Source organism: Mixophyes fleayi, chromosome 7, assembly GCF_038048845.1.
Source record: "Mixophyes fleayi isolate aMixFle1 chromosome 7, aMixFle1.hap1, whole genome shotgun sequence".
Taxonomy (NCBI): Eukaryota; Metazoa; Chordata; class Amphibia; order Anura; family Limnodynastidae; genus Mixophyes; species Mixophyes fleayi.
In genome coordinates, this window is record NC_134408.1 from 128,496,878 (window position 1) to 128,515,674 (window position 18,797).

General features: G+C 37.3%; 1 protein-coding gene across 1 annotated transcript in view; it reads right to left on the reverse strand.

Annotated features, from left to right (window-relative positions):
- The window catches only part of XIRP2 (xin actin binding repeat containing 2), a 228,763-nt gene extending 210,714 nt beyond the window's left edge, over nt 1-18,049 (reverse strand). The window contains exon 1 of the mRNA XM_075180721.1: nt 17,383-18,049. Coding sequence (XP_075036822.1) covers nt 17,383-17,592 — 210 coding nt within the window. The 5' untranslated portion in view covers nt 17,593-18,049. The remainder of the gene's footprint in view (nt 1-17,382) is intronic.
- Nucleotides 18,050-18,797: the final 748 nt, after the last annotated feature.

Genomic DNA, 18,797 nt, shown 5'->3' on the forward strand with positions numbered 1-18,797 from the left:
TGGTAGGGGCAGTGTTTAGTGCCCGTTCGTTCGCGGAGGGGCGGGGTTTCTGGCTTTGTTCCTCGCGGGCCAGAATGTTGGAAGGTAAATGTATTCACTACGGCTCTGCATAGCGGCAATGAAAAGGTATTTTATGGACAGGCGACTAGGTTAAGGGGCGGCCTAGCGCTGTCAGAGTGCTAGGAAGTCCCCAATGGGTGTGGTCACATGATAATGTAGACACACCCCTGTGATTACACTGACACGCCCCTTTTCAATCGACTGTCCCACTTTCAAATCATCCAGTGTTGGGCGGCATGCAGAAATGTCAGACACCAAATAACTGCTTTATTGTTGCCAGGTAATTCTGCGGAAATTGCTGTACACACACACAATCCTCACTTGCAGCCATAATTGTTATTCTGCTACCTCATGTATCAAGTGTTCCCCACACTTCTTAGTTTGTAAGGTCATTTGGACAGGACCAACTGTTCCATGCCTTTGTATGTAGTTTGTTGGTGTCATGATCCCCTCGTTGTACACCACTGTGTAATATGTCAGCGCTTTGTAAATAAAACATAAAAATAATGAAATAAAAAAAAACATAAAAAAATAAATGTTGAAAACAACAAATATAATGGAGAGACCTGAGCAAAATATTTACTGTTCCACAAAATAAGTGGCTCATTCCTTATTTGGCCACAAAAATGAGCACATTTCCCCCAGGTGGAATTTGACTTTTACCATTTTAGTCCTACCTACCCCACACACAGCAGGGTGACTTGCCAATCATTGCCCCAGATATATTCGTTCTGCAAATTGCAAATGTATACGTAGAATGCAGAATGGCAAAGCAAAAACAGAACTTGAAGATTGTAATCGCCGGATCTTCGCACCTCTGCAAAACAGTCTGTCCTGCTGCAGAACTTGACTTGAGCGACATTTTGCTGTGATATTGCTCTTCTTGCTACTGTAAAGGTCCCTCCCTTCACAGTAAAGCTTACAATTTAATTAGTGATTGGTGATATAAAGCAACAAAGGGCAAGTTAACAATGTGGATAAAATTTCCAAAATATTATGGGTTCATGTCATGTAGATAGTTACTGTACATTAGAAAAGGTTATAGGGAACAGGGTTTAGCACTGATACTGCAAATGATTTAAGTGGTACCGTAAGATTGCAGCCTGGATTTAAAGTATGATAAGTGTAATTTGTCTAAAAACATGACATGCCCAAAGCTTGAATTGGACTTAGCTGAGTGTACTCAAGCTTAGCACGCTCTTACTGTATATTGATTACATGCACATGCTCATTCCCCTCTACGTTCTGCCCATAAAATTGTAGGCTATCATAAGTGTCCTTTGCAACGTTCACTGGCATATAGTCAGATTCCGGGAATGTGCAAAATACGCTACGTATCGGCATTTAAGTTTCTTAATGGATGAGGCCCAGAATGTTTGAGAGTTTTTGTAGTAGTTTTGTGATATATGCAAAATCCCACATTTTTTATCCAAAGGATGAAATTATCGATTTTAGTAACAGAATTTGCATAATGAAAATGAGATCCCTAACTACTAGGCAACATGCCGAATCCACTCTTTTGCTGCATATTATAGAAATAGGTACAGAAACAGAAATAACTAGGTTTGAGGACCCTTGGGGGTATATTTACTAAACTCGTATCGTTTGAAAAAGTGGCGATGTTGCCTATAACAACCAATCAGATTCTAGCTGTCATTTTGTAGAATGCACTAAATAAATGACAGCTAGAATCTGTTTGGTTGCTATAGGCAACATCTCCACTTTTTCAACCCGCAGTTTAGTAAATATATTCCATAGATTGTAAGCTTGCGAGCAGGGTTCTTTTACCTCTCTGTCTGTATGTATTACCCAGTATTGTTTTATTAATGTTTGCTCCCAATTGTAAAGTGCTACGGAATTTGCTGGCGCTATATAAAGAAATGTTTATAATGGCGATGATACCCTTTGGTCTTCAAATGGTAGCATTAGTAAGATGTTACCTTTTTACTAATATACTAACAAAGCAATCTACATTGTCTTCTATAAATTAATTTTAAGATCCCTGAAACAGTGAAAGTCCGATGAATTATGTAATTTGTCTCTCTCATTTCTAGTTAAATGCTATGGATTTCCAATACAAATCTGCAGTATGCAGATGTTCATTTATGTCTGTGTTTAACACTTTTCTCTCTAGAAAGTTCAGAGGAAAAATTGTCTATGACTTGTTGTAAGAAAGATACATTCAATACTTTCTATTATACTTAAGATTTCAGAACAGAAAACAAAGTTTTAATCATGTTATAAAGGTTCTCTTATTTTATAAAACCACTCAATATACTGCATATTTTCTATATAAGTTTTGATACATAGTTGTAGGATCCTAGTCCTACTATAGCTGAGTGTAACACCTTGCTAATCCCATAGATTGTAAGCTTGTGAGCAGGGCCTTCTCACCTCTTTGTCTGTTTTACCCAGTTTGTTTATTAGTTTACTATGTTTGTCCCCAATTGTAAAGTGCTACGGAATATGTTGGCGCTATGTAAATAAATGATGATTCCTGCTTTGCTTTGCCAGTTTAACTTTTGCCCAATATAAAAACTGTTAGCTCTAGTAACAACTGTTGCAAGAGGAAAGCTCTAGGACTGTAAACATGCTATGATGGGTAACACTGTGAGTAAAAATGGAACCTCAACCTCATTTAAGAAGTACACTGCATATGAACAGCAAATCACCTAAATGGTACGGCCAAGTGCACGCCTACCTTCTGGTCTTTAAAGACACCTGCACATACTACAAGTGTGCTTGCAGGGAAGTGGGAAAACCTGAAGAGGCCCAGTGTGCAAAAGTGTAAAGGTCCAACCTCCTACTACTTATTATCTACCCTTTTATTAAACTAAACTTTTCCATTTGTAACCTAAAATACTTAGTCATGAGTGAGGTAATGTCTTTATTATATGTAACACTTTGGGCTAGATTTACTAAGCTGCGGGTTTGAAAAAGTGGGGATGTTGCCTATAGCAACCAATCAGATTCTAGATGTCATTTTGTAGAAGGTACTAAATAAATGAAAGCTAGAATCTGATTGGTTGCTATAGGCAACATCCCCACTTTTTCAAAACCACAGCTTAGTAAATCTAGCTCTTTGTGTGTATTTTTACATTCGTCAACATGCTCCTAGACGTGCACTTTTTCTCCAAAATGCAATGGGAAAGTGCAAAAGGCTTTGCATTCAAAATATTGTCCAATACCCTATTTCCACTGTCTCCAAGTTGGTTCAAAAAAGCAAGGGACTCCCCTAAATATGTTCCATTTCCATACCATCATCTCATTTAATAATTTTGCTCCACAAAATTAAATCTGGTATCCACACTGTTACGCAAAACTAGGGGCTGGGATGTGCCAGCTCCATGCTTAGCAGGGAACAGGCTTGCCCTGCCAAACTCCTCCCATTGGTGGGTACAAACTTCTGTTACCCATCAAGTGCCTGGATATTGCTCCCCAAAACAATGCACTATGGAGTAAGTCTACGCCCACCAGTGTAAATCAAGGTGCACAACATTTCCAAAGAGGATTTTGAGCTTCGTCTCAGCCGTTTTGCATTTTGGAAATGAGGTCCACACACTGCATCTTCCAGGGTCAACACTGGGCTAATAGAATGGATGAATGATGTGGTCAATCGAATTAAGATTTAAGGGAGCAAAATGGGACAGGAAATTGAGGAGGCATAACCAATCCAGTAAGGGGGGTAGGAGAGCAAACCATAAAAAAGTGAGGTTTGCATGGGTTGATTTTCAATGCCATGCTGGATTTCAATGCCAAGCATCTATAGATACGCGTTTAGAATTATATTAATAAATATACAATATACTAGCTTGACACCTCTAAAGAAGGCCACATTTATATAGATACATACATTCAGTCAGGTATCTACTCTGCACCGCACAGGTTAATACATCTGCAAGCTGGAACTAAAATAACAGAAACTGTGTTGATAGTAAATATTTGGGGTTAGCAACAAATGATTACGACAAGATAGGCGACAATTCTTGCAGTCCTCAGCCCAAAATGTTTCAGGAATCCCAATGAAGGAGCATTACGCTGTGTAATCTCATATTGAAGTGACTACCAGTGATTATTAAGAACCCCCTTTGACAGTTTCCTTCCTATGTCTCAGAATAATATCTTGTAATTTTTGCTTTTCTTACATTATTATTTGAGTCAATTTAATTTCTAACATACGAGTCCGCATTACCGTGAAATGAACTAACAGAGTATAAAACGTGTTTCATTTAGTGTTTTCAAAAGGATAAATGTTTTCCGTTTACTCATTGGTTTTAAATTACAAAGACAAGTCAGTGTTCCACAGCATTCTTCGGAAAGCCTGAATAATTAAATAGCTATCATTTCCATGCATTCTGAAGCACGTACAAGAAGGGGAATTGCGGTTGGCTCTTGATTGTTATAGAAGGTATTCTAATGTAAATTTACCATTCATGGACACGTTTGTTTTAATAAACAATAGCATTATAAGCGAAAACAGAAGTGCTAAATTATTTGCTTTTTTATACACCTAAAACCAAAATTTTTTTTTAAAATGTTCTTTTAGAACAGCTCTTTAGCAGGAAAAGATTTATACAATCCCATTTTTGGACGTAGACCCAGATTTACCTGTTTCAGCTAACTAGAATCATTTTACTGAGCCCCCCGACAATACATTATCCACAGCAAAGACCCAATCTTCACAAAATCCCATTTATATAAAAAAAAAATGTTATCTACCAGTAATTAATGCTCACAGAAGTAAGTGGTAAAACTAGGAGCAACCTGATGTCCTTGCAATTCCGACTCCCTAGTTCCAGACCTTTGTGGCTGTTACACCCATACCCAAACAGCTTGGGGCTCCATTATAAGACAATTCCAACATATAATAAGTCAATTTAAAAATTAATGAAGAATGAGGGCCTATTCTCTGGGATACCATTCATCTGCACTGTGGGGCCCCCTGGTGGATAGTACATGACATGCAGCTCTAGCCGCAGCTGCAGCTAAGGCTAAGGTTGCGGCTGCCATCCACTGCTTCAGGTCATAGGTCAGGGCTGAATTCAACAATGTGATAACTTATGAAAGTATCACTGTAATAACTATGGGGACAGAGGTAGAAGGTCTTAGGGGACTTATAATATTCAGGTTTGGAGACTGGGTCATTAGTTATAAATTGACTTTTTATATAGTGGAATTGTCCTTTAAAGTGAATAGCATTAATTGAATACTGTGTCCTTCAAAACAGAATATGGATTAATGAAGGACATCACCAAGGAAATAACTGTAATGATCACCAATGGCTTATATTATATACTTCACTCACTGTTTCACCAAAAATAATAAAGTGTAAAATATATCAGTGTCACTGTAGTCGACCAAGAGTCAGATAGTAATCAGGGTGTGCATCACCAAATATACTGTTATTCACAAGAATTTGTAGTGCGCCAAGCCACACCCTGGAATGTTTCGTCATAGAGACTTAATCAGAGGGAGTATATTCTGATGAACTCTCTATTATAATTACTATTAGAGTTTATATAGCGCCATCATATTACGCAGCGCTGTACAGAGAATATGTAGTCATTCACATAGGTCCATGACCCGTCACATTATAAATCCTCTAACTCACACACGCGCACACACAGGGTCATTTTGTCAGAAGCCAGTTAACCTACTAGTATGTTTTTGGAGTGTGGGAGGAACCCGGAGCACCCAGAGGAAACCCACGCAAACACGGGGAGAACATACAAACTCCACACCCTGGTTGTCATCAAACTCATGACCCCAGCACTGTGAGACATCAATCACTACGCCACCATGCTGCCCTCACTGTGATAAAACACATCAGGGCATGGCTTGGCGCAATAGAGGGGTTTACAATCATATGATAATTATATTCATGATTTTGGTACGTATCTATCATGTAATTTTTTTTTATTTTTTTTTATTGAAGCTGACATCAGGTTGTCACAATGAGAGCAGTTGGCGGGCATTATCAGTAATCATGGCGCCTGAGTGAGCAGCCCACAGGTCATATACTGCTCTTTATGTGTGCGTGAGCATGTGTATATACTATATATACATATACATATATGTATATATATATATATATATATATATATATATATATATATATATGTGTGAATGTGTACTTAGCATTTTGCTAATTAATAAAAATATACTATTAACACCTCTATTTTTGAAAGCATTCTTAATTTTTTCCACAACTGCCTAAAACTTTTGCATAGTATTGTATATATAAATGTATATATATATATATATATATATATATATATATATATATATATATATATATATATAGGCCAATGTCAATAAATATGGCGCACACTTTCGAGATATGTATAGATATAATTCAATGTTCATTCACACCAGGATACCTCCTTTATACAAAGTGGCAGCCTCCCTTCAAACTTCGGGAGGTAAAGCCGGTATTCACATCTATAAAACAAAACAGAAGGGAAAGGCGCCTATGGTGTGGTATTTTAATGGGTATAGTCCCAGAAACCAAGGTGTGTTTATGCGTGCCAGATATATACTTGAAAGCGTTCTCATCAATACAAGAAGCCTGGGTTACTTTACTGCTATCATGTAGATCCACTCCAGCCTTGTTTACTCATATAAGAAGGAGATAGGACCAAATAGTGCAATATCGTCAAACAAGTAAAACCAATAAGAACCCAGCCATCCGAATTTAATAACAAAGTAAAATACACACTCACAATAAAAATGTAAAACAAAGTCTCCTCCTGATGAAGTCTTTTTAAGATGAAACGCGTCGAGGTAAGGCAGTACAGATTGGTACCCTCTTCTTGGCATCTGTTTCCAGTTTCAGAATCCTATGACACCTGAACCCATAAGTATTTCACTTGGAAGATTGATAAGCTCTGTTTTAAATTTTTATTATGAGTGTGTATTTTACTTAGTCAATAAATTCTGATTGTGTTTGAACATACTACGCTATATGGATCCTTTTATTTCTATGCTCCTGTCCTGATCCTGGCGATGGAGTGAATTGAGCAAGGGATAGCTCCAGCATCATAAGCAACTTTACAGATAAGCGCTTTTTATCATATTTCTAGTACGCACAATTCCGGGTGGCTGAGCTCATACTGGTTTTACTTGTTTGACGATACTGCACTGCTTGGTCTTCTCTCCTTTTTTATATGAGTATACAAGGCTGGAGTGGATCTATATGATAGCAGTAAAGTAACCCAGACTTCTTGTATTGATGAGAACACTTTCAAGTATATATCTGGTACACATACGCACACCTTGGTTTCTGGACTATACTCCCTAAATACTACACCATAGGCGCCTTTCCCTTCTGTTTTGTTTTGTACATATATATATATATATATATATATATATATATATATATAGTAATATACAGTACATATATATATGTATAGAGAGAAAATCATTTTTTTTCCTTAAAACAACTGCAGACAAATATGAATTATGAGTTTGACAATTCACATTAAGAGCCTACTGGTTCGCAATAAAATTACTGGAACAGTATGCACAATTGCAAGTCTATCTATCTATCTATCTATCTATAATTTTATTTTATTGTAATATACAGGGTAATATAGGCAAAAAAAGGAAGCAAATACACGTTTACACATAAAGAAAGCCCCATTTGTTCAAACAACAAAACAATATATAATTCACTTGGGTAGAATAAACATTTATTTATAGTGAACCATGCGCACATATATGTAAAAATGATTCTGCACTTTGTAGTACAAAATACCTCTGGTCAGTGGGGATTATGACTATATGATATCATTTCGTGGAAAGTTTAAAGTTTCCCAATGCAAGAAAACAAATTAGGGATGTATCAGAGAGATCTTCTAATTACAGAGAACTATACTGGAAAAAAAAGCTTTCTGAGGAGAAAACATCCTTATTATCTTGTGAAAATAATATAAATCAACAATTGCAGCTCTTGCATCCAACTTTTCAGTTCCTCTAATCTTTTAAGAATAAATACAGTATTAAAATAAGTTAGCAGAGGAATTCACTATAAAGGTCTTTTCTATCTTCCAGGTAACATGAGGATAGGAGACAAAACTGAGATCAATGTTCCAAATAATTTATGATAGCTTCTAAAATAGTCTTTAAAATACATTGGTATCCCGGACTGTCCGTAAGGTCAGGGCCATCTTAACAACATTATGGGCCCCCGGGCAATCCAGGACACTGGGGCCCCTACCTACTCAACCACTGACAGGAATAAAAATGTAAATTATCAATAAAATTAAGTTTATATTTATTGATACCTGCAACAAAAATCCGTGGTTAAACATTAAAATACATGATGTACAGCTGTGCCTTAATACATGGGTGAATAGATTTTTTTTCTATTGGGCCTTGCCTGTGGGGCCCCTGTGCTCGTGGGGCCCCTGTGCACCTACCCAGCGTGCCCAGGCGGAAAGATGGCCATGCGTGTGGTTGGTTCACTGCAGCAAACCAAGAGAATAGAGATATACTCAGCAATGTAGTAAAGCAAACCTTAATGCAGAGGTTCCTAAAGTACAATTCCGAATAGGCATTTATAAGTAGTAGAACTGCACCTGTATACAAAAGGTGCCAATTAAAAGCCACTTGCTTACCAGCAACTCCAAAATCAGATCATTATATAGGAGGAACTATCTCTGCAGCCAGCCACTGAATGCCCTCCATAACGCAAATTTATCATGCCCATTATTTAAATATCTTATCCCGCTACCTGAACCGTCATTAGCACGTGCAATCACAATTCCAGGCATGTTCCTGCACCAAGCCCCCATTCAGCAACAAAAATTCCTGGATCTTCTAAACTCCTCCCATCATCAGAAGCAAACTATGTGTGTCGTCGCAGTGACGACATTGTTACAAACTAATACATGTATGTAATACTCTCCGTCAGCCTATCAAACCCCCATCCATGACCATATCATCACAATCTTTCCATTACTTCTGCACAAAGACTGCCACTTAAACTGACAAAATATATGCAACATTATTTGTAGAAGTTTATTCATGTATAAACAGCACTTGTTTAAAATACATGGTATAATGAAAACTCTTCTCTAAATTATAGGGATATTATAGATCTCTCTGAAGTTCAGTGAACATTTAAAGGCACAAATCCGACATTTCTTTTAATATTCATAATAAATTGCAGTAGAGGTTGCATTATTTCTTATAATAAACAATCTCCCTGTTGAACACTAAAGTAATAACACCACCAGGGGGTAAATGTATTAAGCTGAGAGTTTTCCGGCGGATTTGAAAAACCAATCAGATTCTAGCTATCATTTATTTAGTGCATTCTACAAATAGAAATCTAGAATCTGATTGGTTGCTATAGGCAACATCTCCACTTTTCAAACTCGCCGGAAAACTCTCACCTTGAGGGTAAATGTATCAATCTGCGCATTCTGCAAGTCGCCGACATTCAGCGACTTTGCAGGGCAGATTTAAAACGGCAATGTCTTTAAAGGCAAAACTTGCCTGTAAAGACGTTGCCATTTTAAATCTGCCCTTCACAATGCGCAGAATGATATATTTACCCCCTGAACTCTCGTGATGACATCAGAAGTAACAGTTTTTACAGGTATTATTTACAGGAGTTTATACATATTTTTGCATCACTTGTGTATTATACATTGACATGCATAATATTATTGAGAAAATAAATAGCAAACCTTTGCTCTCTCTTTGTGTTTTCCACATATTGGGTCTGATTCATTAAGGAAAGTAAAGCAAAAAAATTAGTAACTTTGGACCTTGACAATACCATGTTGCATTGGAGGGGGAGGTAAGTTTCAAATGTGAGGACAGATATATATATGGGGGTAGGGCATGTCCTAGATCAACTTTTAATGTCAGTGCAAAAATAAAGCTATCAAGTATTTGCGTTCCACATGAATAAACAGTCAGTATTTTCCTTATGTGCAAAATAATAAACTCATTTGCACCCCTTACATTGCAACATGGTTTTGCCAAGGTTCAAAGTTACTAATTTTTTTGCTTTACTTTCCTTAATGAATCATGCCCATTGTGATCACTATGGTAACTTATAATGCCCTGAAAGAGTTTGATAAGGATTAAACTGAGGCATAATTAAGTAGCCCTAATCTGAGGGATTCACTATGTGTACAATCTGCAGTGAGTGCAGGCAACATATCGTGTTTATTATTCTATAAAATAAGGAATTTGTGACATTGAATGTTCACAATCTTATTGTGTCATACAATAACACAAGGTGATACATTGCGCCATAATCAAATAAAATCTGTTCTAACACATAGAAATAATTTAAAATAGAACAATCTCCTCTAAACTGGAGTTAATCAATGTTATGTTTGGACTCTCTTTGGCCCTGAATTTATTCCATGTGACCACATGATCATAGGAGCACAATAACAAAAGCGATGTAATCATGTTGCAATAACTCCTGACTACATTATTTTACATAGTCACACAACTCCTCCGCGGTTTTTAATAGCCATATAATTTACAGCACGGAGTTAGTTAAACATGTCACGGAACTTCAAAAAGACTTTTAATATCTCAAACTTTTAATCATTTTAATGTCTCTTTTAAAAGTTGTAATACCATAATAAAATTATCTGCAGTTAGGAAAGCATTATCATTTATGCTAACCAATAGCATGTATAATGTTTTACCATATATAAAAATAAAACATATGCAAAAAATATATTTACAAAGTTAAGAAAAATAAACAAAACAACATATGGTTGAGTCGGAAACAAAGCCACCGGCAGCATGGACAGTAACAATATAATGCCTGGAGCCAGAAGCTATGATCGTGCCTGTCATTGCCAACTGCCCGGAGCCAGATGTTAGTGCTGTGCCTGAGATTGAAAACTGCCAGGAGCCGGTAATTAGCACTGTGCCTGCAAGAAAACAACTGCCTGGAGCCAGGAACCAGCACTGTATCTGAAATTACCAACTGCCTGGAGCCAGGAACCAGCACTGTATCTGCAATTACCAACTGCCTGGAGCCAGGAACTAGCACTGTATCTGAAATTACCAACTGCCTGGAGCCAGGAACCAGCACTGTATCTGCAATTACCAACTGCCTGGAGCCAGGAACCAGCACTGTATCTACAATTACCAACTGCCTGGAGCCAGGAACTATCACTGTATCTGCAATTACCAACTGCCTGGAGCCAGGAACTAGCACTGTATCTGCAATTATCAACTGCCTGGAGCCAGGAACTAGCCCTGTATCTGCAATTGCCAACTGCCTGGAACAAGGGTCTAGCACTGTATCTGGAATTACCAACTACCTGGGACAAGGAACTAGAACTGTATCTGCAATTACCAGCTCCCTGGGACAAGGAAGTAATACTGTATCTGCAATTACCGACTGCCTGGATCCAGGAACTAGCACAATGCATGTAGCCATTTTATAAAAAAAAAGAATGAAATACTACATATGAGTGGCACTCCTATCTATAAAACTTTTACCAATCTACATAAAGCTATAGATGATACCAGATAAAGATCCCTATTTAGAGACAATCATGGACTTTCCTGTATTGTCATAAAGGATAAAACAACAAAAATATACAAAGCATAAATAAAATATAACCTTTATTCAATACCCATAAAATATTATTAAACAGCGAGGGGGTGCCACAGCGATCTCACAGGGGTGCCACGGCCAGGACCGATGGTAAGCAAGGCGGGGGTCTACTTGGTAATTACTTTGGCTTAGGGGGTGCCTTGAAAAAACTATGGAGACCCAAAGGGTGCCTCCAACTGAGAAAGTTTGGGATCCACTAGATTAGGCCAAAAGCCTTATCTAAAATACGTCATATTTTGTCCCATTGCTCATTGACAGTACTAATGAAGGGCACTGCTCCACCTTCCTGAATCACATGTTTTGAGTTCAAAACTTTATTTAAAAAGAATATGAGAATACGGTGAGGAAAATAAATGAAAACAATCTTCCAAATAAGCTCAGAGTAATTAATTTGTCTGATACCTCACTTACTAAAGTTCACATTCAATTATTAGAAAAGGGATTTTCTTTCCCTTGCCTCTAGCTTTTAAGTTTATATGTATTAAAGATCTACATCGTTTTGCTAGTAAACCTCTTTTGAATATAAATGCTGCCAAATCTAGGAGGCATTTAACATTACGAAATCTTTAATTAAGGATCAAGAAAATGTGGCACCATGTAAAATTTCCTCCCATTACTTAAATAAACGGAGGTCAACAGAGACAAATTGACAATTTCAATTTGTTATAGAGGAAAGCTTTACATGAATTACAGAAAACGATCAACAGTTATAAAGGGAAAAAATTGAGCGGTAACATCTTCTGGCGCAATATCTTATATGAAAAATAAGCTTTTGAGAGATGTAATCTGTTACTAATAACTTTTAAAGAACTCCTTGTTTCACTTTAACTGTGAATTGGATGATATAATGGGAGTATGGAAATGCCTGGGGATCACAAACAATCTATGAAGGATTAGTAGTTTGTGATCCAGTTATAATCATATTTTATTTATTATCAACAATTCATAGGAGCCTCACCAATTTCTCTGGTAGATAGGTCTACCAGGGAGAATGACCATTGTCTCTATGATTGGTGGGCTATGTAAACCAATAGGGACATTTTTAGATTAATATGGAATACTATTGATAAAAATGTTACCGAATTTATTTATTTCTGATATCACACGGGTACTACAGCACTTGCATGATATGACCATTAGTCCATGAACTTTCTAGGCTTCTTGCTATATGGAAAATTATAAACCTGTAATTACTCCAGGGAGATATATTCTCTCCGCAAGCTGTAAATATTCAGGTCTAGTGGAACTTTTGTTGTTGCTTTTCAAATTTGTACTTTCACACAATTGGTTTTTAAAAGACAAATTGTACCTACAAACTAGGGGATGGCTATGAGTGCATCTTTTGGTCCTTTCAATGCTATCCCTTTATGACATACTGCTATCTTTTGGGGTATTGTTATTGTTATATTGTTTTATGAGAATATAATCCATTTTAATCGCATAGATATTGGCCTATTCTGCTGACTGACAAAGATTACCCATTGACTTCGTATGAATGTAGTACGGTTGCCTAAATAGAAGGAATCAGTATGCCAAGGTTAGTGCAGGTAGACGTGAAAAATAATAAAACAAGCTAAGGTTGTTCATGGGTAAACAAGCAGAGATATTTTCTAAGACAAACCAGTTCTGTATACAGGTAAAATTAGCAGTCATAGTAATATTTACCAAGAACAATAATCAGGCAAGGGAAACAGGAAGCTGTTGTTTAAATAGCCCAGCACTTCCTGTGATTGGTCACTGATTATGAACAGGCAAAGCTTATTAAAAAACTTACAAATCTCTCAGGTACTTGCATGAGATCAATCACTTTTTGAATGAAAATAATCAGTAAGACTATCTACAACTGGTTTGTCCAACCTTTTAGCTTCCCTCGGCCACATTGGAGTTGGTTTGGGCCGCACATAAAACACACTAACACTAACAATAGCTGATCATCCAAAAAAACATAGAAAACATAGTTTACATATTAAACTTACTTGGAAATGAAGTTAGCATTACTTGAAAAAGAAGTTAGCATGCGGCCCATGGGCCTCGGGTTGGACAAGCCTGATCTATAACAACTAAAATAGTAGTATTGCCTCTGGAATGGTGAAGCTTCACAATAAGATGCATGAAGATGGACTTTTATGGTTGTGAAGTTATAGTTGGAGTCTGAAGCCCACCAGAGAAGTAAAATGGGTCTTTTTTCACACACAAGTGGCAGAGAAATTCACATAGTTAAGGATATCTCCTGGAGGTTTGGACACTAAAAGGAATGGAACAGTAGTTTCTGAGTCTTGCCAACTGCTCAGAGCCACTCAGGGTGGCTTACAGGCTTAGAATCATGAACCAATTGCAGTAACACCAATCTCTCCTATTCTGGAATCAAGTCAGGTGATCAGAGGAATCCTTCTAGAGAAGTCTATATTAAACTGTTTGTTGAAGTTTGCAAATTATACAAATATGTATATTTCCTTCTTATTGATGATAGGACATTGAATATTTTTGTATTCACATTTGTATAGTTTAAACTATGATTCAAGTTTGGAATGTTCTAAACAATATTTACTGGCTGGTGTTATTGAAATTGTCATCATCAAGATATTCCACCTGGTACAAGAAATCCCATAATAGTGAAGTGTTGGAATGTTGTAGGAACACTACAGAGGCTGAAGGGCATCAGTAGATATTTATAGTGCCAAAAATGGGTCTGAAAGTGGTCTTCCATTCATCCCCAACTTAATGCACAGATCAAGGTGTAGACCCCCAAAGATCCAGCTTCGCAAAGATTGTTGTAGATTTTAGTCTTTCCAATAGCTAATGAATAAACAGAAGAGAAAATCCATTTTAAGCTATTTTATTAGGTGTCATGTAATCTATAAAGAAATGTAATATTTTATATTTTTTCATTCCCACAGAGAATGAGGCTGCTCCAGTCGGAAAGGTCAAAGGTTGGATAAACCCCTTAGGTGGCATCTCATTCAGATGTTCTTTGAGGATATTTTACTTTGGTAAAGAAAGGCAATAAATAGTTATTGTCTCTTCTAGCAGAAGCTCAATAGGACAATCATAAGATGTATTGGGTGGCAGTTCATCAGTATTGTTCTTATAGCGGATATCTCAAAACTAATATTACTGAGGAAACAGTCTATCAATTTCTGCACGAGTAACAGAACATATCTCAAGATGAAAGTTAAGGTGGCAATATTGAGAAAATCAATAAGAAATTCAAGGCCCTTGTCTTCCAATTAAAGGAGGAATTGTGTGCAATAAGCCAAGGAATGCCAAGCAAGAGAACCTATGATAACAGATGAGTTTGCAGGGATTGGACTTTATTGACACTTCCAGTGGTTTTTCTCGTGAGTAAGAGGTGAAACATCCTCAGTTTCCATTATGATATTTAACGACTTGGACAAAGATTATGAAATCATTAATATAAGTCATGCCCCCATTTGAACTTGGAGGAAACAGAAGCACCTGGAGGAAAGCCATGGGGAGAGCATTCAAACTCTACACGAATATCAAATCGAATCCTATCCTTAATATACATGTTTTTACTGATATTTTATTTGTTATCAGTCATTATAGTATTCTATTATTTATACATACTTTTTTAAACATTCTTAAATTTAGATAATATTTTACATTTAGACATATTTTATGTTTATGTATTCACATGTTTGCTATTTAATTATGTCACTTTATAGGGACATGTCATTACGATTCTCACTGATTTCATGGGTACTGTCTCATTAGTGTTCTGAGTGAAAACAACAGTTGAGATTGATTAAAGGTTGTTAAGACTAATTAAGATGAACATGGACTGAGTTAATCATTCAGCTTATGGTTCCTAATGAAGTCAGAGACAGGGACTAAACATGTGTGATACATATGTCTGACAGTTACATGGTTGATATTTATATGGCTGACACCATAATATAGATAGGGTTGGAAAGTCAACAATAATAACATCGATAGTATCATTAGGTCGACATCTGAAATGCAGACATTATTATTAGGTTGACAATTTGAATGTAGACAGTATTATTAGGTTGGCAATAATATCCCTAACTCTATCCCTAAACCTAACCCTATCCCTAACTGTAAACCTGCTCCTAACCTTAACTCTAACCCTAACCCTATAATACTACCTACATTTAAATTGTTGACTTACTACTGTCTATATTTGAATTGTCAACCTATTCATACTATCTACAGTTAAATGGCCGACCCAAAAATACTGTCTACATTTTAATTGACAACCTAAAAATACTGTCTACATTCGAATTGTCAACCTAACAATACTGTCGACCATACGAATTGTCGACCAAATGAATGTCTAGCCGCTGACCGCATACCGACTAAACACTTGAACGCGCTGCACATCAGATCCTATGACATCACTGCTCATGTAGTTCCAGCTTGCAAGGAGGAGGATGGTCAAATGTGTGGCCGGGGCTAAAAGCACAATTTCGATGTACAGATGATGATAGTGTATGTATAGGGGCTGATGCACAGTGGGACATATGCCAGAAATCACTCTGTGCATGCCAATAAAGTCTGATATGCATACGCCTATGCAGACTTGCATGATTCTGGCACTTACACCAGTCGGCACCTGGAGAGGCAGGACGGGGGTATTGAGTGGCCTGTTTATCCAAATGCGGTTCATGCAGACCTGCACAAACGCACTTATATGCCTGCTAGGAGGCGTATATTTTGCACCTACTGTAGGGCAGGTGCAAACATGCGCTGATGATGATGACTTGTCATAAACCAGACGAATATGTTGCTGATATAACAAGATATGTACGGCTCTGCATAGGGACAGAAATATCCTATTTTTAGAGCAATTGATTTCCATTTTGCTACGAACACATCAGCACCATGTGCATATTTATATCTATCGCTCTAAAAATATATACATACAGATACACACACACGTGTATATATATATATATATATATATATATATATATGTATATATATATATATACATATATATATATATAACATTCCTTGTATGAAGTGGTCCTCATATACTGATGTGATTTATTTTCCTTGTCTGTACTTTAGCAGGTTATATTAAGAAGTAATCATGCATACTGTATGAAGGACTGACGACTCTGGTTAGCATAAAGCACATTACATTTTTAAATAATAAAGGGTTGTTCAAGGACCTGAAGAAAAGCACTTAGTACATTTTGCCTTAAAATATTACTAATATTACTTATTTCTGGTAGCATACAAAACCTATGAACCCATCTTTTACTTCAAGCCAATAACTACAACTTGTCCTATATTGTCCATTTTCAAAGCAATATATTGTGACATCTCCTCTTTGCCCTGCGCAGTAATGGAAGAGGATAGGTCCCTCTTCGCTCTGCGCAGTAGTGGGAGAGGTTAGGTCCCTCTTCGCTCTGCGCAGTAATGGGAGAGGTTAGGTCCCTCTTCGCTCTGCGCAGTAATGGGAGAGGATAGGTCCCTCTTCGCAGTAATGGGAGAGGATAGGTCCCTCTTCGCTCTGCGCAGTAGTGGGAGAGGTTAGGTCCCTCTTCGCTCTGCGCAGTAGTGGGAGAGGATAGGTCCCTCTTCGCCCTGCGCAGTAATGGGAGAGGTTAGGTCCCTCTTAGCCCTGCACAGTAGTGGGAGAGGATAGGTCCCTCTTCGCCCTGCGCAGTAATGGGAGAGAATAGGTCCCACAGTCAGCTGAGCACAAGGGAATATTTTTTTCTTACCTTTTTCTTGTTGCTTTTGCGTGGCATCACAACAATACGACTCGGCTTTTCAAACATGGTTTTAAGGCTGTCCAGTGGGATGGGGAACCTTTCAATCTTGCGAGACGCCTGCAGGTCCTCTTTAAAAATAATATCTCCATTCCGGTGTCTTTGTTGTGGATTAGACCCTTGGCTGGCCCTACTATTTTTGCTTATGTGTACTGCGCTCATATTTGAAGTCAGAATTAAAAATGTTCTTTATATACAACTATATAGAGTTAGACTCGTACAGCTTGTCAAGCACAGTGACACAAAGCAAAATTCACTCACATTCGTTTGTGCCAAATTAACAGAAGTTTGTTCCTTTTGTCTCAATGATCTACTCTATGCTATATTTTCAAGGCAAATCTATTTTTGTTTGCTGATAGTTTTTTGGGGAGTAATGAGCTTTTCTCCCTTGGCATTTGAAGTTTTCCTTTTGTTACAGCTACTTTTTAGTCCCTTTCAAAGCCGCAATACTTCTGTTCTGCTTAAGGCAGTGAGCTCTTCCACTTTGGCAGCTTCAAGATTGGGCCTAGCAATCACTCATTCTTGCTTGAAGCACCAGCAGTGTAAGCTACGCAGATGATTCATAGCCTTGGAGGAAGCATCCTCCTCGCTGGTTGATGTGAATACTTGGATCACAGGACCGCTCAGGCTCTGCTTCCAAATTCTCAATGAACCTTAGACGGTTGGGCTGGTTCCCACATCCAGAGATTTCTGCAGACAAACATGAAAAGAAAAGATACTGTAGTTATTTTTTTATTTAAAGGTCAATGGGAAAGAAAAATGTACACACAAAGTAATCAAGCTTTTCATGATTTACAGCATTTTTGAAGCTTAAGAAATAAGTTTTCATTCCAAAGGTCAGATGGGTTGAGAATTCTGACGTTCAAAATTAAATTCCTCAGAAAGTTTTCCTGGCATCCAACTTTAAGATTAAGTGCACAGATTGTTAATGACATCTCGATGGAAAGGGTAACAGGCTGGGAAAGAAGTGTATTTACCTCTAATTAGATATCTATGCACCTATACATTAAGCATTATATCTAATGATGAACTCCAAATACATTTTAGAGCACAGTGCTAGAACCAGCAACGAGCTTATAATGAGATTGAATAAAGAAGCCGTATCAAGCAACAGAATTTGGGGCACAAAGAAGATTTGTTTTCTTTAAATAGAAAGTTAAATACCTTTATGCATACATTTTACAATCATTTTTCTTAAATATCCTCTTACAAGTCATTATCCCCTTTTCAAAAGCTCTCTGGTCGTCAAACAAAAATGGCCAGGTACAGATACAATCATTTTACTACACAGACACAGGTTCACAGCTCTCAGCAAGTCATGTTTTAATGTGGGGGGATGGCACAGTGCAGAATGAGCTCAGAGGGAC